Source organism: Mya arenaria, chromosome 12 (assembly GCF_026914265.1).
Source record: "Mya arenaria isolate MELC-2E11 chromosome 12, ASM2691426v1".
Classification (NCBI taxonomy): domain Eukaryota; kingdom Metazoa; phylum Mollusca; class Bivalvia; order Myida; family Myidae; genus Mya; species Mya arenaria.
The window spans coordinates 47,150,056-47,176,589 of record NC_069133.1 but is presented as its reverse complement, the minus strand read 5'-3'; the positions used below and the strand labels follow the sequence as shown (position 1 = coordinate 47,176,589).

Genomic DNA, 26,534 nt, shown 5'->3' with positions numbered 1-26,534 from the left:
CCCTAAAACTACTAGGTAGGGTAGGGAGGATTTTTTGGGGGGTCAAATATTCTTCATGTCAAGATTAATTTCTTGCAAAAAGCACTTTTATTAGCAAATCCACTCAGAAATTGCTATTGTTATGGAGCTTTATTCTGTCAAAAATAAATGACAGTTTAAAATGAAATGTGTTTATGGTTGGAAGACTTCTTTTCTTTAAAACAACTATTGAGTTTGGTTACCCTAAACAAATAAAAATCTTTTAGGACTTGCATGCAAGAATACCTTTTACATCTAATGCAGATCAAACATAACTTAACAAATGCAGGCGAGTAGATTAATTATAATACTTAAGAATGCCCTTCAGCTAACCTGACTATGAGATGCTTGCTTGACCTCTGGCTCCATCCTAGGGGCATGTCTGGCCGGGGTTGACCCCTCTGCTTCCTCCCATTGGAACGCTCTCTCACCAAACGTCAGATCCAGTGATGGAAGCCTATTTCCTGATTGGTTAATATCCAGATCAAGGTCAGCTGTGCTAGTACAGTTTCTATAATCAGTTCTTCCTTCATTGTTTGTATCGGGAGGAAATTGTTCAGTTTTCCATCCAGTGAGTTCCTTTTTCCCATACCTGTTTCCTTTCCTGGAATAAGTATTTCCCAAATATTTAAACATGTTTTGGTCCTGCTCATCATCAGATTCATCTAATGACAGAATTGCTTGAATTTTTTCATCCTCCTTTTCCTTCACAAGATCTTCGACTTTCTTCCCACGAGCTTTGACGCTCCTTCCTGTACGCTTCCGAATTTCAGCAATCTGTGTTGAGTACAAATAACCATGATCATCTAACATTGCTCCAGATCTCTGACTACTGCTACTCACCGATACATCATCTGATGCCCTTGAATCATTATCATGACTCTCAGGCCTACTAACAAACCTTCTGCCACCAGAAGTTAAACCCCAATCCATACATCTCTCATCACTGCCAATATTTCCATGACCAATTTCTTTGTCATTTGATTCATCATCTTCTTCAAATGCTGGCCTTAGTCTTAGACTTGCAGGGTTGCCTAGTCTTTTCTTCTTCTTGGTCTTCAATACTGGTGATTGCGATCCTTCAGCCTCTTCATCACCATCTGCCTTTCTTTTAAGATCACATGGTCCATTCTCTTCGCCTGGTTTCGAAGGGGATATATAATCTTTTAAAGCTTTAGCCTTGCTTTTAACAGCACCTAAAAATGTAACTAATGTATAGCCTTTTCCATGTTGAACAGAATGAGAAACAGGTTCTGTTTTCCCAACATCATGTTCCTTCAGCCCAGTTTTACCAATCTGATTTCCACTAGCACCAGACATTTCTGATATGTCGTCCATGTCAAATTCTTGAGTTTCAGGTACACTTTCCTCTTCCGAATTTCCGGAAGATTCGCTATTAAGCTTGAAAGTTTTTCTTTTTATTCTTGATCTTCTCTTGCCAGAACTTTCACCATCGATATCCTGTGTCTCTAAAACAAGAGGTTCTCCCTGAACTTTCTTCTTCCTGCCCCTCTTCTGATTTCCTATAGTTTTGACCCCTTGTACTTTACTCTTCTCATTATAACCCTCATTACTTTCAACACCTTTTTCTTGAACCCAGTCTTTCTCCCCATCTGTCACAGCAGTTCCAGTCTTCTCCACTTTTTCATGATTTCTAGTATGACCAAACTTTGGTATAGAATAATGAGCCAACTTAGCCTTCTGCATATTATTTCCAAATATTTGCCCTGTAGCAGACTCTTTCACATCAAGAAAATCAGTATCGTTCTCCTGAAATTGCGAGTCCTGAAACTGTGTTTCTTGGATAACTATTTCCGCCTTTGACCTTCGAATGGCTTCCTGAAGTTGAGCATCATCATCATCCATATCTTGCGTTTCTTCTACTAAAACTCTACCCGCATTTTGTCTTGTTCCAACCCTTGCTACTATTGGTACACTGACCCCCCGAGTTAGACCCCGGCCCCTGACACTCCTCATTGGATGATCTAAAGGCTGACCAAGTTTAATATATTCCGAAGTTTTGCCAGTTTTTATACCATTATTCAGCTGTGAGTGTCTCCCACCATGTGACTCTTTATTCTCTTTATCAGCTTCCATTTCATACTCTTGAGTTTCCTCCTCCATTATGTTTTTCTTCCTTGTAGCGGACTTATTCCAACCCAATAAATTACCCTCATTTTCCACAACCAATTCTGGTAAATCATCATCCTCAACAACTGCAGTTTCTTCCGCTTTTTTCATGTTCCTTCGCCTTTTAAAATTTGCAGTCAGACTTTCAAAATCTTCACCATCTGATACATCCATTGAGAACACGTCTGGTTTGACTCGCTGACCTCTGGTCTGCCGTTTTTGAGGGTTAAACATAGTTTCTGTTGAAGTACCTTCTTCATCAGACAAGTTTGAATTCAACATTGGTTTTCCACGAGCCAGGTGGTCCAATGTGCCTGAAATAGCAAAAAATTGCCTTCATTATTATATATAAGAAAATAGTTTCATGGCGATCACCTTTAAAATAGGCTCCTTTTAAAGTCTTAAAACTTTTCCAAAAGGAGTAAATAACACAATGTATACCACAAACGAACAGTGGGCTGAGCTTAATCCTGATGTAAGAAACTTCAGAATATATTTACAAGATTCTCACATGTGGATACTAATTCCAATGATTATCTGTGTTTGCATTTAGTTACACGTCATAACATCACAAATATCTCAAAGAGTGAAAAGGCTTGATTTGCTTCGCATATTAAAGGATAATTCTTTGTTATGTACGAGGGGTGATCCAGAATTACGTGGACTTCTAACATATTTTCTATATTTATCGTCTAAATCAATTAAAAATTCATGAATATCTTATTCAAAGTGTTCTACATAGACGATATGAATTTTAGGTTTGTAAATTTAATGAGTTTTGAAAAATTACGGGTTTTTAAATAACAGAAACGCACGGTCGGCGCACCGTCTAAAATTTACGTTTACAAACTTTTTATGTATCTTTTACGACACGCTTTTCTTCCACGTTTATCTACAAAATTCCGCCAAATTACGTCACATATTACGCTGACGTCTTACTTATATACTGTTCAAATTTCTGATGTCATATCCGTTTTTAAGTCGTTTTGTTCTGGGTAGAAGCCCGAGCGGAGATAAAGTTTTGCGTTGGATTGGGGAAAACACTGGCACAGACTATGGAAATGATGGCTGAGGCGAAATTGAAGTAACCTGTGTGCCGTTCATTAGCATTCAACTGGCATTAACGTTTTAGAGAAGGGTAAGATTCCATAGAAGACGATAAGGGAAGAGGACGGAAGAAGACGAGGGCATGACGTTAATGACGTCGGTGAAGAACATCTTCGAGGGGGATCACCGTTCGACAGTCCGTGATGTGACGAGCGTCGTCGGGGCGGGGTACGGAGGTGTGCAAAGGATTTTAACAGACGATTTAGGCATGCATAAGGTTTGTGCGAGATGGGTCCCTCGGTTGTTGGACTTGAAGACCACAGTCGCCAGATCTTGCGCCAATAGATTGTGCCGGTATTCCCAGAAATCAAGAGTCAGCTTAGATGACATCGTTTTCATTCATTCCATCAACTGCAAGTTAATGTGCATAACGCGATATCCACGTTTTGCAGAGAGTGGTATTCGAATGATTATACGCAGTGGATTATGCGCCATGAAAGTGTGTCAGTGTTGGTGGGAAATACATCGAAAAAATGTGACGCTTTATGAGCGCAACGTCACTAACGTCATAGGACTGCGCCGGTCGAGTTTAACCATATGTCATTATAATTCAGCAAAAAAAACATGTATTGTTCTGAAAATTTCAGGAATTATACTAGATATGTCATATGTATTGTATGTGAATTTTCTTAGTTCTATGTGCAACAATATTAGAATTATTAAAAAAGTCCACGTAATTCTGGATCAACCCTCGTAGGTCTAGAACTTATCATTTCTTCTTCAAAAATGGTGAAACTTATTATTGGTGGGAATCTTTGAAAAGAAGCAGCCCTTTCCCTCCATTAACAGCTCTAAAATGTTTTAATTCTGAATATTATTCCCACTCCATAGTTTCTGGGCCTGACTTGACAGAGTAGGTCAATTCTCAAAAAAACAGTAAAGTAAAACTGCGGCCGTTCGAACAAGCGGTCGTTCGAGAACCGGCGTTCCCTCGAGGTCGGAGCTTGGTCCCGAACTTTTTTCCTTCTATTTTCATATAAAATATACCCACGCTGCATCGAAACCTAATTATGTCGAGCAGTCGAGCAATATCCTCGGCCCCAAGTACACAAATCGTGCACAAAACCTTATGGCTTCCTCGAGGACATAATTTCACACTTTTTCCCGAACGAATGACAGTTGAAAGGCAATTTGATAAGGTGTGAAAACCCGTTTTTCACTGTTAACGCATGACCGATATTAGTTGATATGGGCATTTGAGATGATAATTATGAGAAGTTAATGACGAGAAGTTAACGCTTTAGCTGTGGTCAGAAAGTTCTTTCAATTCACTGCCGATGCTGACCGTGATCTTCAGACGCTCTGTACGCTGTCACGTCACATTACGATTGAACAGTTTCGCAAAACCGACAAGATACGCCAATCAACAATCCTTGATTTTGCGAAACTTAAATCCGACCAATGCCACAATATGTACTGTCATTCAAATGTTGCTTGTTACGAAAATGTGCTTTTTTGTTAAAATAAACATTTCTATTTATTCATTTATTGTTTTTTCTTTTGCGTTTTACGTCAACCTTTGAATATATTAGCGATTTCCACAACGCAACACATAATCAGTGTCTTAGTAAACAGTCTGTTTGACGACTTCAAAATTAAAATACACTGAAAGATATTTCATATCAAACTGGAAAATTGAAAATCGGGTCCTTCGAAACATCGGTTCCCTCGAGGTTTTGGCTCGGTCCCTGGCGACCTCGAGCGATCGCAGTTTTACTGTATTTGCTTAAGACATTGGGTTACTAATTCCAACCATAACACTTAAATTGACATTTCCATTACTGGTACCACATTTGTTTTGCCACAATTTGTGACACAGGTCTTACCAGTTTGGTGAGGCCCTGACTTGATAGATGTAGGCCAGTCCTCCCAAAACATCCTTGGCTGAAGACATTGCTGGGCCTTTCGCAATTTTTCTCGAAACATTTGAAACTGCCAGTCAAGTCTGTGCATACATGCCGCTCGATCTTCACCATCTAGTCGATAGTTGTGATACTTCTTATATGGCTGTTGGCAAAAAATGTACAAACTATAGGTTTGACATGATAATTATCATGATAAGATTTGATGTGGGATAAAAAAAAGAAAAGAGTGCAAGTTGAAAAAGTCAAACATACTGAAAAAGGGTGTTTCATTACTGAAATGCTATCTTTACAATACATTAAGTAGGAGAAATATTTTCCAAAGTACTGTATTCAGTATAAATATTGCAAACTTTCACCACATCATAATTATGTTAAGGATAAATCAAAACAGTCTCTGCCAAGACCATCTTTATAGCATAAAATAATTTGTATAGATGAGCTGACCGGCATGCATGTTTATCTATAGCGGTTTTGACAAGTTTGCAAGTGCCTGTCCGATAAGGTCAATACAATTTGTGACTTTTAACACATAGATGTAACCGTTTCTCATTGACTGAAGCATCGTAAGTAGGTTATATACAGACAATCCTTATTTTGGTACTTCCATTACGTGTTGTACTAATCACAATGGCTGATCAGAAAAAAATCACACCATTCTTAAGTTTTATTTTTGTCCTTAGGCGCAAAAAAGCCACATGACACTTATAACTCTCCAATACATCATACATCCCCTTCTACTTAAACAACAATGTTCCTACGCCATACAAGTTATATGACAATTCGGTGTCTATGGACTCAGCTTTGTCACCCAGCTGTCTGTGAAGTGTGAGACCAGATCAAAAACGGTAGTTGGTTTTTCTTGGTTGTTGTATGATGAAAAGACTAACTCAAGGAAAAAAACACTTTGTTTAAAACACAAGAAAAGCAATGCATTTACCAATTATGATTATAACTGTTTGGGAGTATTACAAGGCATGTATTTTAACACGTAGATAGATAACCTTTATTCTCCATTGTTTCACTTTATTGATGACCTATCATTTTTTAAATGGAAACTATTTTTCAAGATTGAGGGGCCACTGAACACCATATTTTCAAATTCTTGGCAGAACGCTGACATTCTGATTAATTACTGTCTTTTTTTAATCAGTAAAGTAAACCGCAAGTTTCCTTTGATAATTATGAGTCAAAACCTACAACCGTTATCATATGAATTTCCCACAGATTATGAAAAATTTAAATACAACAATATTTTATTAATTACTTTCATTTTTTGACCAGAAAAGTAAACCACAAGTTTTCTTTGATAATTATGAGTAAAAATCTACAACTGACATCCTATGTATTTCCTACAGATTATAAAAAATCTAAAAACAACAATATTTTATCTAAAATGAAGCTTTTCAAGTTACCATGTCTACTTTTTATACAAAAGATCGTAACCTAGAGATAATACCATCCTCTCACCTGCTTTCTGACAGCCCTGTAATGTCTGACCAGCTCTCCATGTTCATCCACTGTGCTGCCCTGAAATCAAACACAAGACTTACATCAGGGTCATTTGTTATAGACAACAAGTTTTGGTACAAAAACAAATTATAGCATTAAACTGGCTGATAAAATCATACTACACGGCCTGAAAAGACAAAGGAACAGTTCAACAAAAAAGCAAAACTGAATGCCAACTGACATGACAATATAAGTGTTTAGAACTGATTAACTAAATAAGGATTTACTTGTCACATGATAACCCTGGACAAAACAATGTATGTGGACTGGGATTCAATATACCATTTTGTTAAGCAAAGTAGGGAATATTCCAGGGCGATCATAATTCTATGTAAGTGTCATACCAATACACGTACCTGACTACTTCCACTTTGGTCTTCTGGTTCTTCCTGCTGGTTCCCAGCTGTGGAGTAACTGGGCCCAGCTTCTACCTCTATGCCAGGCTCAAAACCACCAGAGTGCTGAAATGTTTTTAAAAAGTTCTGAGAAACAAAACTATCAGTATCTATTGATCAATAAATGTGCAATTTTTCGTAAAATTATATTCAATTATTATCAGCTATCATATACATGTATTCAGGGGCTGACCTGGCATATAACATAAGTAGCTTTAACAATTAACATAAATTTTTAACAATTAACATAAATTTAAGTTGAAACTTTATTTTTTACAACTATTGTGAAGAAGTTACATCACAAGAGTGTGGTCTTGTGTTGTGGCGGAAACCAGAGAAAAGCCACTTGTCTGGCTTGGTGACCAACTTAGATACGCCCAAGCCGGGAATCAAGCCCAGGTTACCTTGGTGAGAAGCGTGTGCACTAAACACTGAGATTACCGGACAACCATCTATTTCTAAACTAGCATCTTTATTGGCCAGATAAGGTAAGTAATTGAATATGAGACTAAAATTCTTGATCATATAATTTGTTGTACACTCTTTAATAAGATGGCCCACAGTGATTAAGATTCTTTAAGAAGACAAAATATCTGTGATATGACACAGCTTAAGACTGTCTAAAGGTTTCTTAACATGTGCAACTTTCTACACCAAAATGTAAATGTGTACCCAGCTCATCTTTGTTGTCTGTTTTTGGGCCCGATTTCCCCTGTCAAGTTAAGCACACAAAATATGTTCCGGAAAGGAAATACTAAGCGAAAAAACAATTAATACTGTGACATTTTTTCAGTTGTGCCTCATTTATTGTTGTTTCTGCATTTGAACAGTTTACATTGGTAAATAAATAATACATTTTTGTATTTTGTGACATACTTCAAAAAAAAATCAAATTCCCATTACATGGGAAAATAACACTAAAGTTCTCCACCTTAGGGGCACAGACAGCCTTCCCTCAAAACTGGAAAAAATATTCTGGTACCTGTGACTCTGTTGTGACTGGCCGGGCGGTAGTTGGACCATTATTGTGTGAAGAAGACTTATGAACAAGAACTTGTATCACATCTTCCTCCTCCATCTGGAAAGTTTGACAATTGATGTCATTTTCCACAACTATGATGAAAGCATAGCTATGACAATTTATGTTTATATTTTTTGATGAAAAAGCTGGCACTCTAAAAATAACGCGAGAGTGTGGTCTTGTGTTGTGGGGGAAAGCACACTTGTCCTACATGGTGACCACAAACCAAACTCACATGCACCCAGGCCAGGAATCGAACCCGGGTCGCCTAGGTGAGAAGGGAGTGCACTAACCGGACACCGATGCTTTTAGAGATGTACTTCCATGTCAGAGTATAGTAGCTGTCGAGAAATATAGTGAACTAACTCAAACTTTCGACTGAAACAGGTCATAAGCACCTTACTGCATTGTTTCATTCTCCTTGTTGTCTTCCAAGCATGATGCCTTCAGAGAGGCTGTTCCATGTCAGAGTACTATAGTTGTTGAGAAATAAAGTGAACTAACTTGAGTCTGTTCCAAGTTGGAGCCATCTCCCTGCATTGTTTCATCCATGGTTGATGTCTCCAGATGAAGTTCCAAGTCCGAGACCTGGCATTTAAAATGGATTGGATATGCATATACACGGTAGTCATTGAAGAAAAAGTGCAGTTTCAAAATAAAATACATGTATACAAAAAAACACATGCAGATGTTCACTCTTGTCAGGCCTAAAAAAATGTTTGTTTGCTTAGGGTAACATCCCCAAAATTATTTGGTAGGGTAGGTAGAGATTTATTTTTTTCCAAATATACTTTGTGAAGTTCATTTTCTTGCAAACAGTGCTTTCAAACTTTTGACAAATGTCACTGATATATGGCTGTTGATAATATTATATGTTTTATTCTCTGTCAAAAAGTAATGATGTTATTTATGTTAATTATGTTTAAACAAAATTGAGTTTATTTAAAAAAAAATAAAGAGTTGGCAGCTTTTATTAGGTATGGTAGGGTTATCCAAAACAAACATTTGTTTAGTTAGGCCTTAGCAATTCAGTCAGGTTGATTTTAAACTGAAAACTAATGAACAACAAAAACAAAATCACAGCACTATATATCCCATTTTGTGAGATATCGCTACAGGTCCATTTGAACTATTAATTTATATTCTAAGCATGAGAGTATGTTATTAACTGATCCTACCTCGCTTTCAGGTGGTTGAGTCTCCACGTCACTGTCACAGACACCTGCCTGAAAACAAGAGACAACATTTAATGATTCATTGTATATAAATGTTACCACAAAATGCAGTGTTCTCAATAAGAACCGGCTGCCGGCAAAAATGGACGGTTAAAATGGCAATAGGGCCGGTTCAAATTTGGAAAACTAAATCAATTTTCAGTAGAATAAGTAAAAGCTGGTCGGTTACTTGACTATTTGAGACGGTTCAACTGAAACTTATTGAGAACCCTGAAAATGTATTGACAATGTGTACATTACCATAGGGTAAAGGGCTTTCTTTCAACATTTTTTGGGGCCAATATAAGGCACAATTCCCCAAGGCAAGGAATATACTTTTTTTCCCCACATTTTGGTTACAATTGCCCTCCATAATCCCAAAGTATTTAACCTTTGAAAAAATGATTGCAGGCCAAATGTTAAAAAAATTCAATATTTTATTTTGGACACTAACAGTTTAATATGGATGCCAAGTTGTGTTTTGATACATATGTATATATTACATCAATTTCCATTTTTTTTTTATTTAGTTGTGAAAGGTTTAAGATGTATATACATGTAATGTTTAAAAACTACACGGTATAAATAATATCAATTGGTACCTTTGAGGTGTCATTGTCAGTTTGAGCGTATATAGAAGTTTCTTCTTCTGTAGATTCTGTTTCAACCTCTGACTTAATTGTCTCTTCAATTATTGTCACATCACCAGAATCACTTTGCTCTTCGTCTGCTTTTCCATATTTAAATTTTTCTGAATCCTTAACGTCTTCAGGGCAGTTAGCCCCAAAGCCTTCAGATGAGCTATCAGTTTCTATCACTATATCTGTCTTCATCTTTTTCTTGCTCATTTTATTATTTATTTTAGAAACACATCTTTCATCCATGGATTCTACATCCCTGTTCTTTCGATTTCGAATCTTAACATTTTCCTCATTTTCCACGTCTATTTCAGTCTCAGCAACAGGCTTCTGATTTTTCTTCTTTCTACCATGCCCTTTTGTCTTCTTGACATAAACATCAAGGTTCTGATTGTCTGAATCAGCAGTTTCTGCGGTATCATGATCCTGTTTCAGACCTGTCTCCGAATTTTCATCCTGAGCATTATCATTGTTTTGCTTATCTACATTAACCTTAGCAATATGCTTCTTTGCAGCAGTTTCAACGGTATTAGGTTCTTGGTCTTGATATGTTTCTGGATTTGTTTCCATCACATCAACATCAATCTCAACAAGAGGTTCTTGACCTTCTTCGCTGGACACCACAAAAACACTTCCATCACCCATGCCCTCCTCCTCATTCTCAAGACTTTCCACATGTTTCTGCTTCCTACTTTTCTTAGCTACATTTTTCTTTTCAACCATCTTTTCAGACCCATCATCTAGACTGTGCCTTTTTTTTCTATTCCCTCTTCTTCTCATGTTATTATCCTCATCAGCATTCATCAAACTTAAGTTACCTTGCTGTATATATTTTTCAGTGTCTGGTTCATTAACCGTGTCTGGTTCATTAACCAAGTTGTTTTCACCTTCAGTGTCAGCAAACTTATTTCTCTGATGGTTATTGGAACAGGACTGGCCTACTTCGACCATTGATTTCTTTAACACCAACTGAAATTTTGAAAAAAAAATACAATGAAAGATGTTTTGCCATGAAGTTTCTTGAATATGACATTTATCAAACGAAAAAATCAAAAGGGGATATTTAATTCCTCGGATTTACGTCATCTAAAAAAAAATGCAAATAGTATATATTTAAAGTGGCTTCTCCTATTTATTCAGCAAAACTCTTGAATAACCATCATATGTTATTAAGTTGAAATTAACTTAGATATCAGAAGACACTTGAACACAGTGTGCATGTAAGCTTATTTATACTCGCACGCGGGCATTGCCCTTTTGGCGACTGCTCCGTTGAAATTGTTAGTCATTTTTGGTTTTTGGAGCATAGTGCACAGACAGAATGTAACCCTGGTTAGAGCTACCCTGGTTCTTTAACGTGCACCAGTGTATAGCACTGTCACACAGGACCCCCATTTAACGTCCCTCCTGGAAGATGATTAGTATCATTTTTAGTGATGCGACAGGGAATCGAACCTGCCACCCCTGGATTGATAGTCAAGTGTGTTACCACTAGACCACAAATCGACCACACTTGAACACAGTATTTTAGTACTGTTTTTATATCGGGTCACTGGAGTTGTTGTTTTTTGGTCCAATTAGGAAAGATATATCTTAAATTTGGCTTTGTGGGAGCTACAGAAAAAGCCCTGCAATGTCAAAATGTAAATGTACATGAAATGGGAAAAAATGTCATGAGTGTAACCAAGTACTTGGCATGAATATAGCTACACTTTACTTTCTTGCTATAGAGCTAGCTTTATATATCGACACAGAAGAGTGTCCGCCTAGAGCAACAGGTCATGGGTTTGATCTCCAACAGATGCACACAGTTATTTGTGCATTTCTTTACATAATGTCTCTGATGATTTTGGAATGACTCGAAATGCTGGGCAAGAAAAGGTTGGTTAGGGTTACATCCTTGTCAAAAACAGATAGGGTAGGTAGGCTTTTTTCTTAATTATGCTTTATGGAAGAATGTTATCGTCATCATTGGGGAATGGGGATTAAGTTATCTTCTTCAGAAAGCTTTAAGGGTTTTAAACTACATATTAAAACACACACTTAATTAAAAAAATACCATTAGACTATAAAAATGGAAGAGTTGGCACCTATTTCATGGTAGAGTCAGGTAGCCCAAACCAAGTGGGTTTTTTTATAGACCCTTTAACAAAATGTAGCACTAAATCCATTAAGAAAACTACCACAAAGAAACTTACGAGAATTTGACTCCTCTCCTCAGCTCCCAAGCCCCCGGGTGGGAAACCTGCTTCCACTGAAATGCACATTTATACCTACATGTTATCAAATTTCAATTCAAGCAAAAATTACCATATAACATGTTCAAATATAAATAACAATGCCAATGATTTCCTAAAATTTCGACAAACATTTTTTCAGATTCTAAACCAACATTATTTATACAATGAAACATATATACAATGTAGGTACATGCATGTTTGAAAGTGCCAAACTGTTTGATATAAAAAGTAAACAGAATTAGCATTGATTTAGTTAAAAATATTTGTCATTTTTAATTCACCCCTTTTCCCAAATGTTGTGTTTACAAAAACAACAGTATAAATCGCAAACAGTCATCAGACCATGCTTCATTTTAATCAGTAGCCATACTTAATTTGCGATCATCCTCCGACACTTCCTGCTCCTTCGAGCCAGGGTCAACAGGGACAGTCTTGGCTGCAGCTTTGCTCTGCACAGCCCTCGGCTTGCGACCAAGCCTGTTTTTTCTTCCTGTCTGTGGGACATCATCAAAAATCTCAATCTGCAATAGAAACATCCACTTGGAATTGCAAAAAAATATAAACTTGTTAACTACACCATATGTCTGCACTGAACTCATGTGAACAATAAATACAGTTACTGCAAATGTTAAACAGTCAAATATGCAAAATTATCATTTTAGGAGTGATTCGAGCAAGACATCTCAGTGACCTGAATAAATATGAGGAGTAGCTTCAACTATAAAAGAAACCGTCCATTTTCAGGCCAGTAATTATTATTGTAATAAAAATAATGTTAGCTTGCTACCACGTATCACATAAATAACTTTAAGCTTTCACTAGACCCGTGGGCCAGCAACAAAATATTTTGCTCTATAACTTCAAAGAATATGTAAATTGGCAGATTTATTAAAAAAATCATTCATATTTCACCAGATTTCACTGGTAACTCTTGTTAGTCAGACCTATTTTCGTGAGTGTGAGTGAAGATACAATGTACTTGTGTCTCATAAAAAAAGAAGACTCACATCATTATCTTGGTCCATTATGATTTCCCTCCTGTTTAAGTGCTCGTCCTCAGACAACTGTTACGGTCTGCAATCGAAGAAAAGATAGTGATTATTTCGAAAATAATTGTTCTTTTTAGTTTGCTAGTCATTTCTAGTAAAAACAATATACATTTATGAGTTTGCAAGCTATCTTGTTTTGTTTTTAATAGGTGTAAGCACAAAATAAATTGCAAATAAACTTTGGTCTAGTGAAAATATCTTTGGACTAGTAAAATCTTCAGCCAGCTAGCCTGACCGGGCTAAGTAAGAAAACTTCCTATAGATGGGTGTGAACTCCTCCTGCAAACAATCGGGTAACAACCAACATGTATGGACAGAGTTAAGAGCCTGTCTAATATTATTGAAATTGCACCATAAAATTGTTGATCCGAGTATAAAATAATCAGACATGTGTTTCTCTGGCACAGCCAGAGAGGTAGATTTTAGGGAAATATGCAATTTGTGTCAAAATGTGATGTGTTCCTTCACTGTGCTTACATAGCCATCAAATCTGGCAATTTTCACAAGGTGTGAACTTCTAATTTATTGATCTTGGCCTTTGAACTTATTACCAAAGCGGTGAATTATCGGGACAGCATTAGAAAAGTCTATAAAGCAGGAAAGATTTTGCTTGAAATAAAAGAAGCAAATTTGACATTACCCCCACCCCTCACCCCACCCCGCCCAAAAAAAAGGTGTTCAATAGAAACAATTGAAAAGCATTTCAACAGTGCTTTGCTGTGTCCTCACAACAAATGCATGCATTTCCTGGGTTGCCAGCTAAAAAGCATTGCAAATTAAATTATTTTAAGTACGGTACATGAAACAAAAGTTGAAATCATACTGGCCTTAACAAGTGAAATTTGTTAACAAGTGAAATTTGGAGGACTTCTGTAGATTTGGGCAACACGTACGAAATGCAGCATTAAAAAAGGTAGTAATTCTAAAATGCCGTCCAGGCTAAGCTTCATTAAAAAAAGCCTGGACGGCATTTTGGAATGACTATTTAAAAGGCTATGTGCTATCAGCTTTGGCAGTGGGACGTTTTGTTATGCTGTCAGTGTCACAAATGCTCGATTACTTGCTGGACAAATACAATATTATGAACAGATTTGAAACACAGAATGAAATGTACTATCATAACATTATAACATTGTTTCACTTATATACAACATTTGATTCCTTTATCTTAAAAAAGGCTTGATTATTACGACTTACTTTCATTTTCGTACAAATGGCGGGACACTTAGCGGCAGTCAACAGCTTTTCATGAGATGTACGATTTCTTTCGGTTAATTTATTGGGAACCAGTCCGTCATTGCAGTGACCGGCTGACAAGATGTGGAAATCTAGTGCAAGAGCTGTCACCTCGAGACTAAGGGTAATAGAAAACAAAACTAAACATCGATCTTAAAGTTTATGATTTATTTACATATTCTACCAGTATTGTGCCTTGTCATGTTGTAATTTCATGTTAATGGATCAGTGGGTGGGGTAAAAACAGACATGTTTTTTTATTACTGCTCATTTTCTTTCATCATTGTAAAGTCTACATCTGATGCAGATAGTTCTTCAGTATTATATAAACCAGTGTTTTTGGGCTCGAGGTTTTATATAAGATGCGCAACTTATCCTTATGCCCAAATGAGACCAAGAACATGGCATATATTAGTCCAAATAATTGTACGTTGACGGATTTTTTTTTAGATTTTTGATATGGCAAATCCTTCACGTACAAATTGTTTAGTATCAAAAGTGGGTAGTTGTTCCGATCAGGATTCCGGGTTAAAGCATATAGCGTCTATAAAATATCATAAAAACAAGAAGTATTACCAGATAATGTTATTTTATATTAGTTCCGTACACAAAAAAATAAATATCCAACTTATAATTATGAGTTTGACGGCTTTTTTTCATTTCATTCTGTCAAAACATAACGATATATACATGAAGGGCACCTGCAAGGCTTTAGGGCACAGTTTTAAATCGCTCGGAACATTTCGGCCATGGCCGAGTTGTTACGATTGTATAACGAGGTCTATCTCGAAGCTTTGTCGAAGGAGGCCGAGCTATAACGATTGTATCAAGTTGTTCCCCTTCGCATAATTGTTGTCTGTGTCAGTCAACTTTCGTTTTATTGGAAAGGTAAACAACTTGTTTTAATGCACTAAATGCTTGTTTAGTGCAAAATAACATTTCACTTACATGGTAAAATATGAATATAACTCTTTATAATCAATTTCAACCATAAAATACTTCACTTAAAACAATTTCAATATTTTTAAAACACCCCTGTTTTTTGCACATTCCCGTTTAGACGTTAGGGATTGGAAGAATCCCGTATAACACGTCTATTATTTTAGACTAGGCATATATGTGCTATCTAAATAAAGTAAACCTTGGAGGAAAAGTGTGCCCGTGTGGGGCTCAAACCCACAACCGCCAGAACACTTGCATGGTGCTCTAACAAACTGAACTAACCGGGCGGCTGGTTCTAGCCCACACACACACTACACTCCTCCCCCATTTAACCTTTAAGGCCGTCGGAGGCACTCCTGCCGTTTACTGCTGCCATAAGTAAAGTAAACCTTGGAGAAAAAGTGTGCCCGATGTGGGGCTCGAACCCACGACCGCCGGAAAACTAGCATGGTGCTCTAACCAATTGAGCTAACCGGGCGGCTGGTTCTAGCCCACACACTACATAAATTTGAGTACACATTTACTCTATGATGTCTCGATCCATAAGTCCACCTATGTCGGTGTTAACAGATAAAGTAGAGCTGCAAGATTTGTTGCGACTACCTGCAGTACCAACAGCTGAACATCAAGTATCAAAATCCTTCCTTGCTTGACAGACTTTACAGCAGAGACTCCACCTATCAAAGCTGTCAATGATGTACTTCATAGATTGCATCCTTGTATATATATCTCATGCAGCACAAGTCTGGGGTGGTGTGCTATCTAATGGAACTTGGCACTTGGTACATAATTTTAATCCTGCACTTGTTACCCCTCACCACAAAATCATAATCCTCTGCCATAAGGATCTAAGGTTCACCCGATCAGAGGCCTATTAACAATATGCTCAATGAAGTCAAATTTAGCTTGTAGTTAACTGGATTCCAAAATTGTTTCAGAGATTTAATATTAAGCACTCATCATCTCTATTACTCACAAGCTGGAATTGCTCAGTCACTAGAGTAGAGCAGGGTAGACATAATGGAATAAATGAAACATTATCAACCTCAAATTTAACCATGAAGTTGTAGAAAAAGTTTCAAAGCTCTATTTTATTGGTTGATGTTTCAGCTGTATAATTGTTTTGTCATAAAAACTCATATTTTTTTCATGTTTTTCAGTGTCATGCTGCGACAACCAGTTTACATCAAAATGGAGGTGTCTCTTGTTCAAGACCAACAGCTCTTTACATATTGGAAAAATCCGCCTTACAAAACAGTTTTATGATAGGGTAATGATGCTAACTGTTGGTATAAATGAGTTAAGAACTGAAACATATTAAAATCTAATCTAAAACTTGTGTTTAAAGATTACAAAAAATATGCACAAGAGATATTCAATGTTTAAATAAGTGAGAGTTGAAATTATGATACAGCATGTATTTTTATTCTGGAAGTAATGATTAATTTTTTTAAAGAAAACCTACATGTATTATCTTTTTATGTAACCAGTCACTCGATATATAAAATTATTTAAATGTGATGTTGTATTACATATATTTTCTTTTTTCAATCAATAGGCCATATCGATGCATATCTGTCGGCCCACAGCTCTTGAAGGAAGAAAACCAGCAAAGCAACACACCGCCATATTACCCACCCCCAGAAAAGTTAGTATAAGACTATTCAAAAGTTAACAACTTCTACAACTTGAAAGAAACTTGACAGCATAAAATGTCTGAATTGAACATTTAACTCAAGAGTTATTTATAAACCAGATGAACCACAAACAATTAACTGATCCACACTTATCATTTAATAAAAAAAACAAAGTCATCTAATGCTTTTGAGCAATTTTTATTAATTGTGTAAATGCTACATTAGAATCGGTTTGAAGGCAGAAGAAATCCATCAACCAACTTCTGCATAGGCAAACAAAATCCCAATTTTTTTTTCAAAGGAAACACTTCCAAGACATTTTACAAGTGCATTTAACAGGCTAGACCAGGGGTTTCTCTTAATCTAAAATAATAGACGTTCATTGCGGGATTCTGTTAAACCCTAAGGATTTGCCATATCAAAAATTGTAAAAAATCCCCCCATGTACAATTATTTGGACTATGGTTTCTCTTAGAATTGGAAGAAGATGCCCTATTTTATGTTAATAGAGTGTGAAATCCTAATATTAAAACTGATATTAATTTTCCATAACCCAAGAGATCGCTTCAGAATTTGTTCAAAACTATTTGTTTGTAAATAGTGTTAAGAGTAACGGCCCATGCTATTAAATGTACAAAGTTAAGCAAACACCTTTATTTATTGTCGACTTTTTCTTTTGTTCAGAAAGGGAAGCAAGCTTAGAAGTCTTATTAATGTACTGTTTGGAGCCACGCTGGTTGTGTTGGGAGTGAAGGCGTACACCACTTACGTTCCAGAGGAAGGAGAAAAGATTAAGAAATACCTTGATGAGCAAATGCCTGAAAGCGTCATGAAAGGCCTCGTGTACATCTTCCCAGATAGTCCTAGCATACCTGCTCCTGTCATGTAAGGATAGAAATAAATTAACTTAATTGTTTAATGTTTATATAAATTTATGTACTAAAGTAATTCGTATATTATTGAGGATAGTAATTGTAATGGTTATTTATGATAGAAGTTCTAATGTTTATTAATGGCTGTCTAGTAAAGTACCGATAGTTATTGTATTGATCTATAATGATATTATTTAATATCTACCTAAGATAGTAGTTATAATAATGAACTTATTGCAGTTTTTGAGTTAATCACAGAACTGTCCCAACTAGTATTTTCTAATGCTTTCTTGGTTATAAACAGAATACCTTTTAATTACCCATTCTTTCGATATACTAATCTACTTATCTTGCTTTTCGAAATACATTTATAAATCGCATATGTGCAGTTTAAGTATACAATGAAGTTTTAAGGTCTTCTTTTTTCAAAGAATAGCCTTGGTTTCAGTGTGCAAAACCACAACTAAAAAACTGGTACACATGTTGCTGTAGAGAATACACGCTTGTACAGCAAGGCCCATCACTCTGGCTTCAATTGATGCTAAGTTATGCCCCTTGTTTAGTAGCACTTTTGTTATTAAGAATATGTACATGCATTAAATGAAGGTTAGGTACATGATTGCACCTTGTTTATCTAGTTATAATGTTCTAGAATTTAATATTAAAGCAATAATGTGTGTATTCACTATATTACAGCTCAGGGGACGAGACTAGGCAGAATTTCCCTAAACATTCGGGTAGAGACGAGCATGGTAATCTCCTGCCGAAGTTGAGAATGTCATCTTCAGACACTCCTGCCTTGCCTTCCTCTTCACAATATGAGCAAAAGGAGAAAACAGGTCAGTCAGGTTGTTGTTATGGTAGCTTGTATATTTTGGAAACATGAAAAGTCAAATACTTTTTCATAGATTAGGTTTGGTCATTTCCATTCATTTGTAGTTGAGCAAAATATTTAAGTCATGACTTGGAAACTATTCAAGTTATTGATAAAATAAAGCTACATGTATGCGGTTGTTGGATATGAAAATAAGCATAATTATGTTGACTGTAAAGACTGGCAGACACACAAGGATACTTTGTCCGTTGCTGTCTGCATCACACATCGTTTCCAATTAGTTACTTTTGAATAACTTGTAGGGTCATTGAACATTGGTCTGGTCAGTAGATGAACTGATTTGGGGTCAGTAGGTCAAGTGTTATGGTCATGGTGACATTTACTAGAAAAATGATGGGCACCCCTGGACGCATTCAATTTGGGAAATTCTCGTTTTATTTTTAGCAAAGAACATCAGTCTGGCTATAATATTTCTTTATTACTATTAATGTGTTATTGAGGCAACAAGTCTGCAGATTTAAAATTTATTCATGACATATGCGTTTATGCGAAATAAGACAAAAGGCTGAGCTTGTAGTTTTCCTTTTAATTCCACTGTGAATCAAACCAAATTCATAAACAAATGAAAACAGTTGATTCCTCAACTTACACTGAATTAACATAACACTAATGGAAGAATGACTCCACCTGGTCAGTTGTTGGTGTTGTTTGTCATAGGTGGTCAAAGTAAGCCATTCCATTATATAAACATGGGCTATAATTTATTGATGAAATCTAATGCTTTTATTTGTCAATTGAATGGTGGAGTGACAACCAGTCTCATGTTGATTGTTACAGAAGAGGATCTTAAGGTTGAACAAAAACTTAGAGAGAAAGCAGAGATTCAGCAGAAGGTAGCAGAAAAAGAGGCTAAAATCGGTGCCCAAAACGCCGGCCTGGAGTTATCTTTGACGAATGTGATGGAGGCTTGTGAGCTATTGTGTACGAGGGCGATGGAGAGCCAACAGAATCTGGTGGAGGCGACGCGTAAACATATGACACTGATGAAGACAGCAATGGAGGATAGTAGTAATGTAAGATCAGTTTGGGGTTTGCTTTCAATACTTACATTGCCCAAGTATTTTCTATAGTGAAAAAACTGACATTAAAATTGCATGGATCTCACGGTTATGATATTAGTGCACAACATAATTTGCTCAATGGTAAACAACTTTACAAATAAAAGCCAGTGTTATACCCCCAGATAGAAACATCTTGGGGCTATGTAGGAGTTGCATATGTCTCATTGCATTATATTGCTCCCCTTTAAGATATTGTGTTGCTTGTACCTCAAAAAGCTATGCACCTACTCACATGAAACTTCATAGGTATGCTGGTCAGTATGAGCTGTTGTGCAACTGCCACCCCTGTCACTGTTCATTCAGTCTCACAAGAGTTATGGCCCCTTCACTGAGTAAAGAAATTGTATAAAAAAGAACTGTTGCTTGTACCTCCAACAGTTTTGCAGCTACACTCATGAAAGTTCATTTGGTATGTTTGTCTCTTGTGCACCTTCCATTTCTGTCATTTTTGTAATCAGTTAAACAAGAGTTCTTGCCCTAGACTTAGTAAAAGATATTCTGAAAAAAATAGTATGTTGCATGTAGAACCAAAAGTATGAGGCAGATGGTCATACTAAATGGAGGTGGTCCATTAGTTATGGTGGCTGCCTGCCTGCACGGATGTTCGGTGTTTTAGTCCAGTCAGAGCCACTTTCTCATGGTCTCTCAAAATGGGCACGGGTATTGGTTTCTGGCAATGATATTCATGAGCTGAAATGAATTTTTAGAAGATAAAAAGAGTAGTTTTTCGTTGTTATAAATCCAGAAATTATCTTTTGATTCCCTTGTTTAGGTTCAGGAGAAGAACATACAGTGGCAGAACGTGGCCATAGCGTTTGATGAGCGAGAGGACATAGCCCAACTGCTGGAGGATGACCTGTACAATGCAAGGTACTTTCCTCCCATTTGCTATCTTGGAATTGTGAAGTGAGGTTTTCACTTTGAATTGCAAAAAAAATCTATTAGTTGAAAACTATTTGAATTTGTTACAGTCAAAAACTCCTTAATAAGTACTCATGAGATGTTATTTTATCAGTGTTATGGTTTAGATTGTCTCGTTTAGGGGAATAGTAAATAAAAACATTTTGTCTCGAGTCCTTGAAAATGGGTAAAAAGTACTTAAAGCTGCACTCTCACAGATTGAACGTTTTGACAACTTTTTTATTTTTTGTCTTGGAACGAACCAATTTTTGCGAACATGCATGGAATCCAGTTATATAAGACTGCTGAGAAAAAATTAGATCGCAGATTTTTATATTTTAGTTAAAAAATTGATGTTTTATGCATTTTTCTTAAAACGGTTTAAGCCATAAAACATTAATTTTCGAACGAAAATATGTAAATACATTTGTATGAGATCTGATCTTTTGTCAGCAGTCTTTTATCATTGGTTTGCAGATTTTTATGCAAAAAATTGCTCCTTCCAAGACAAAAAATAAAAAAGTTGTAAAAACGGTAAATCTGTGAGAGTGCAGCTTTAAAGAGTCCTTGAAAGTACTTGAATTTTTTCCTGGTAGTTCTGTATAAGCCATAGAACTGTTAAATAGGCTCATCTTGAATAACTTAAAGGAGACTTCATCTGCTTATCAGGAGCTCTGTTATAAACTATTTTAATAAACTATGACAACATCTCATCTAGATAAGAACAAACAACTCCTTTTCAGGTAGAAAAGTTGTTAGACTTTAGTCATTTGAGTTCTCATGTAACGTTTTGTGTGAAAACAGTGTTTTACAGGCTTGGCGAATTTTAGGTTCATGCAAATAATTGGTCCCTGACCAGAAATGATGTGTAATTGGAAGATGTATTTCTCATTGAAATTGTTTTAATTTTTTAAAAGAATGAAAAACAGCTGATGAGAATACCGGGCTAAACCTATAGCCTTTTGTATGTGAAGGGTGTTGGTATAATGAATAAATAAATCCTCAGATATCATGCAAAAATATGTTTTAAAAAGTGCAATTACCCTTAACTGGTAACTTTGTAGAGACATGTTGGAGAAACTACGGCACACAATAGCAGAGGGGAGGAACAAAGCAGAAACCAAGAAGAATGCTGCACTCAACAAGGCTAATGAATCCCTCAATAAACTCAACAATGAGCTCAACAAGAAACAGAATGAGGTAGGTGGCGCTTATGTGTGAGTAGTTTTGAAATGTAAATATAAATAAAGTTAATAATGGAGAGAGGTACATTTGGTTTCAGTGCATTTTTTCTTATTGAATATTTATAGCATGTCTTTATTTTTTTAATAATTTCTTGAACTATTTTTTTTCGAAACCTTGGTGTTGGAATCATATACAAAGCCTTCAATGTTGGCCTTAACATGTACCCTGCTAAAGAAAACTATGTGAACTTAAATGTCATATTACATATGAGAAGACCTCACTCATTCTAAATTGATCAATTTAGAAAATTAGTTTAGTGTTAAAATTAATTTGTGACGCTCTTTTGGGCGTATCCATGGCTTAAAGGTAAATAATATGTGTCAAGGGAAATCTCAATAAGGCATGTTTTCAAATGGTTGAAGCTACTGCTGGTTGATAAGACTTGTAAAATGTCTGTATTCTACAGGTTGATCGAGTGGCGGCAGAATATCGAGTGATGATGAAGTTCAAGGATCTCGTTGAAAAGGGAAAGGAACAATTTAAACGTGAAGTGGAGTCCCTCATGCCTGAGCTTAGTGCCAAAATGGGCAAAGGTAGTGTGATAAACTGAAGTTAGTTAAATAATAGTTTTGCATAAAATAAACCAATATATAAAAATGTTGGTACACAGGCCAGATTTTATTTAACAAATAAGACTGACAAAATAATGTTTATATGCAAAAGGTCTGGGCCATAAAAATTACAACATATGTAATCTCTCTCCCCTGATCCAGTTACTGTAGTATACAGTTTTGAGTAAATTAGTTTTTTAGTTGTTCCCTAGAACTGCATCTGGGATTAACGAAAAACTGGAATGAATTTACTGTTGACATTATGTTGCAGGGCACAAACTGACAGAAGAAGAGCTGAATGTGCTGATAGCCCACGCCCACCGCAGAATAGAACAGCTACAACGCCAACTAGCCCAATATGAAGCCTCACAAAATCAGGTTAGTGAGAAGGTGTCATCCTTAAAAAAGTAGGTAATAGACTGTTCCAAGATGTGCTCAAAGCCCATGTCCACCGGCATATGAAGCAGCTCAGTCTGGTTTGAGGCCAAACAAAACCAGATTAAATAAGAAGAAATTTTACCAACTTCTATTACGTCTATAAGAAACATAATACTTTTGTGACAGTTACACTGGAATAGTTACACTGGAATATAACACCTTCAATGTCAGCTCAATATGAGGCCTCTTCAGAACCTTGTATGAACCAGGTAAGCTGTCGTTCAAAATGAAAGCAAGCTTGTCATCCCTGCACTATTGATGTTTGTCAGAGGTTTTCAATATTTAAATTTAGAATACAGCCTAGATTAAAATATTAAATGTTTCTCATTCCACAACCTTATTCTAAAAATCGGCCCGACGTAAACAATAGTATATCTGAAAATGTTGTTGATATTATTTTTATTTTATTTTTAAAAGTTCACAAAAAATGCTTTGTTTCAATACCATTTTAGCCATAAAACTTTTCCTGCTCCCTTGCTCATACGCCATTTCATAGTTGACATTTGTAAGCAACCATAACCATTGAAATTATGTAAACCTACCCTGTGTGTCCTGTTTCAAGAGGCTCCAGCAGTCGTTGTCCGATCAGCGAGATGAGGATGAACTGATCACCCAGGCCCGCGTGAAACAGGAACGCGAAAAAATGCTGCAGGAATTTGAACTTATGAAACAGAGATGGGTATGTATGGGTCCTCTATGAAGATAATCCCATGCTGTTAAGAGTTTTAGCTAGAGGGTTATGGGGCAGTGCTGCACACTGTCCTTTTGGAAGCCCTCATGGCGACCAGAATATGCACCCTCCTGCCTTAAAAAAAATAAGTGCTTAAGATAATCAAGTATTTATTTTGTTTTGTTTGAAACTTAAAATATCATTATGAATTCAAAAACTTAACATATTTAGTAGTTGAAACCTAAGATTCCTCTGAATAAGCACAATTTCTAACATAATTTCTATGAAATTCATAATGCTTTAAGTATTCACTGCCTGATACAATATGCCCTTATATACCTCAGCACCTTGGCTAAAACCCTAGCTGTAATTTCACTCTTGATGTGATATTCACACTTGATGTAATATTCACTCCTGTTGAATATGTGTGGAGTTATTTCCCTTTATCTACTGAGAAAAAAGGGTTGAGTAGTGCTTCAGTTCAGGGGCTTGCTTAAATGAAGATCTTAGTTTTAAACTGAAATTATCGTAGTGTTATATTTTCATTATTTGGCAAAAATTTAGAATGAAATGAATTTAAGCCAGTATTTAAGATGAGAACACAGAAGGGACAAACAAAAACGATTAACTTAATACCATCTGTTATATTATTACAGATTTAAATTTTTCAAGGTTACAACTTAAATCTGTATTGAAGCTGGCCCCTGGTCATTGTTTAATCCCTAGCCATCAATCTGGATTATCATTGTAGGCTTTTTCTTCTTTGCATGTCAATAGCTGTAAATCCATACCAATGAAAGTTTCTTTTTTCCCATTTGTTAGGAATCCGAAGCCAAGGTTGAGTTTGAGATTGAGCTACGTCGTGAGCTTGCACGTCAAACAGGGGCCCACAGCGAACATCTGCAGAAGGTGTTGACTTTACAAGAAGACCAGCTTGTCAAGGACTTTGAGCGAGAATTACACATGCGTCTTATTGAGGAGAGACAGAGGTTTGAGGGAGAGCTGTCTGGATGGACCGCAAGACTCAGGGGCATTGAATCTGCTGTGGCTGGTAGGTGGATTTGGAAGTTGTGCAAAACAGTTGTTCATTTTTACCAAACCATTAAAATGTAGACTTATATTGGTACCAAAACACTTTGTTCCAATGTCAGTAAATCTTCCAAGAAAGCCATCTTGTGAGTAAACTATCTACATTTAAGATGGCTGCCATTTTGATTTAGGAAAGCATTAATCTTTATTGTGAATTTTTTCATTCACACGCTTTCATACTAAGATCAACACTTTTTTTTTTAAATGATTAAAATATTGTCACTAGTCACACTAAAAACAAACCTATCTTTCATTTACAATTAGCAATATACAATAATGCCTCGCAAAACACTTTAAAATCAAGCATGCATTTCATTTTCCAGCCCGCGCTGCATCTGAAGCCCAGGCTAAGGAAGCCCAAGACCTCTGGCTAGCAACAGTGGCGCTGAACGGCAGCATCAATTATGGTAATGAAGATGGTAAAAGTTGGGATGAACAACTCAAACCACTAGAGAAAGACGTAGATACCATCTTCCTTGCGGCAAAGAATAACCCCTTTGTCAGCAGGGTGCTTGAGTCAGTACCAGAAAAAGCCCTTAAACGAGGGGTGTACACAGAAGAAAATCTTCGGGAGAGGTTTAGGAAAGTAAGCAAAGTGGCGAGGCGTGTTGCATTGATTGACGAGACCGGTGGCTCATTGGTTAAGTTCTTTATGTCATACCTACAGTTGTTTTTCGTTGTTTCTTCTGTGTACGCAACTACAGAGTCAGATGAGATTGACTTAGCCGAAATGGATGCTTTCCAGCTATGTGGTCATGCAAAGTACTGGCTGGATCGGGGTGATCTTGAACAGGCTCTTAAGTTTATGAACCAGCTTACTGGCGAGCCCCGAAGGGTAGCAGCAGACTGGATAGATGAAGCCCGCCTACTGCTGGAAACGAGAATGGCTGCCCATGCATTGATGGCTTTCGCTTCATCCTCTGGGCTGGGAACCATCTTTTAGGAATTAATAATAATAAAAAAATATAATAATTTTATGTTTACATTTCTATGTAAACTATTGGTGCAATGTGTCCTGTTCAATGCCTGAATTTGTAGAAGTTTGGTGTTGTGTTCAATTCTTGGTGATTGTTAAATATCTGTGCATGTTTAGGATATAACAAAAATTGATAGAATGGTGCGTTGCATTACTGTTCAATGTGTGACTTTGCATGAGAAGTCATCAAGTTATAGCAAAGTTTTGTTGAAAAATGGATAATTCCTATTAAATATACATGTATGTTGGAATTAAGATTTTCAAACAAATAATGTCTACGTAAGATAATGATGCAATTTTTGAAAGATTTCTTTTGTATGCAAAATTTTGTTTTGGACTCGACACTTGTTGATGTCCAATTATGCTTGAAATCAGCTGTAATGAAATGACAAAGCCTAGATTGATGCAACGTGAAGTGAATACAGTACTTGCAGTAGATATGAATATATGGATTTTTTATAGCTATATATTTAATCTTGCTTTTTCTTTCCTGAACTGTTTTTTAATGGTTTCTGATAGTGGTTGTTGTTATTTTACATGTGTGTGCTAAACATATGTTTAACATATTTTTTGTAGTTAAATGATCACATTTGTAAGAAGATACGAACTACATATGAATCATTTAGAATCAATTAACAATGATAGTGTGAAATTTCGTAATGCATTATGGATTATGGATAATTTATTCTCATCATTAGAAATGTTTTAGTTCTTGCTCAACGCAACTTACAAAAAAATGGTGCATAAACAGTAAGCTCCAATTGTGTCATGAATGAAAGGTGGGCTTTTGTTGAACTTTTGACAATTATTAAGAAATAAAAACATTCAAAGAAGTT

At 36.3% G+C, this 26,534-nt stretch overlaps 2 protein-coding genes across 5 annotated transcripts in view; one reads left to right on the top strand and one right to left on the bottom strand.

Moving 5' to 3' along the window:
- The window catches only part of LOC128211504 (uncharacterized), a 23,967-nt gene extending 9,522 nt beyond the window's left edge, over window positions 1-14,445 (bottom strand). For 3 of the 4 annotated variants that reach the window (XM_052916365.1, XM_052916366.1, XM_052916369.1), the window contains exons 1-12: window positions 14,384-14,445; window positions 13,145-13,211; window positions 12,508-12,658; window positions 12,096-12,151; window positions 9,862-10,866; window positions 9,215-9,271; window positions 8,550-8,633; window positions 8,007-8,102; window positions 6,986-7,090; window positions 6,588-6,647; window positions 5,082-5,262; window positions 352-2,462 (exon numbers count right to left, since the gene is read on the bottom strand). In XM_052916365.1, coding sequence (XP_052772325.1) covers window positions 352-2,462; window positions 5,082-5,262; window positions 6,588-6,647; window positions 6,986-7,090; window positions 8,007-8,102; window positions 8,550-8,633; window positions 9,215-9,271; window positions 9,862-10,866; window positions 12,096-12,151; window positions 12,508-12,658; window positions 13,145-13,162 — 3,924 coding nt within the window. In that variant the 5' untranslated portion in view covers window positions 13,163-13,211; window positions 14,384-14,445. The remainder of the gene's footprint in view (window positions 1-351; window positions 2,463-5,081; window positions 5,263-6,587; window positions 6,648-6,985; window positions 7,091-8,006; window positions 8,103-8,549; window positions 8,634-9,214; window positions 9,272-9,861; window positions 10,867-12,095; window positions 12,152-12,507; window positions 12,659-13,144; window positions 13,212-14,383) is intronic. The other variant, XM_052916368.1, reaches the window with a different exon arrangement.
- LOC128211506 (MICOS complex subunit MIC60-1-like) lies at window positions 14,439-26,534 on the top strand. The gene is made up of 13 exons (XM_052916372.1): window positions 14,439-14,546; window positions 16,525-16,634; window positions 16,923-17,012; window positions 17,686-17,886; window positions 18,570-18,712; window positions 19,546-19,781; window positions 20,602-20,699; window positions 21,794-21,929; window positions 22,381-22,507; window positions 22,797-22,903; window positions 23,526-23,642; window positions 24,456-24,684; window positions 25,046-26,534. Exons 1-13 carry the CDS (start codon window positions 14,505-14,507, stop codon window positions 25,663-25,665), a joined length of 2,256 nt encoding a protein of 751 aa, XP_052772332.1. The 5' UTR covers window positions 14,439-14,504; the 3' UTR covers window positions 25,666-26,534.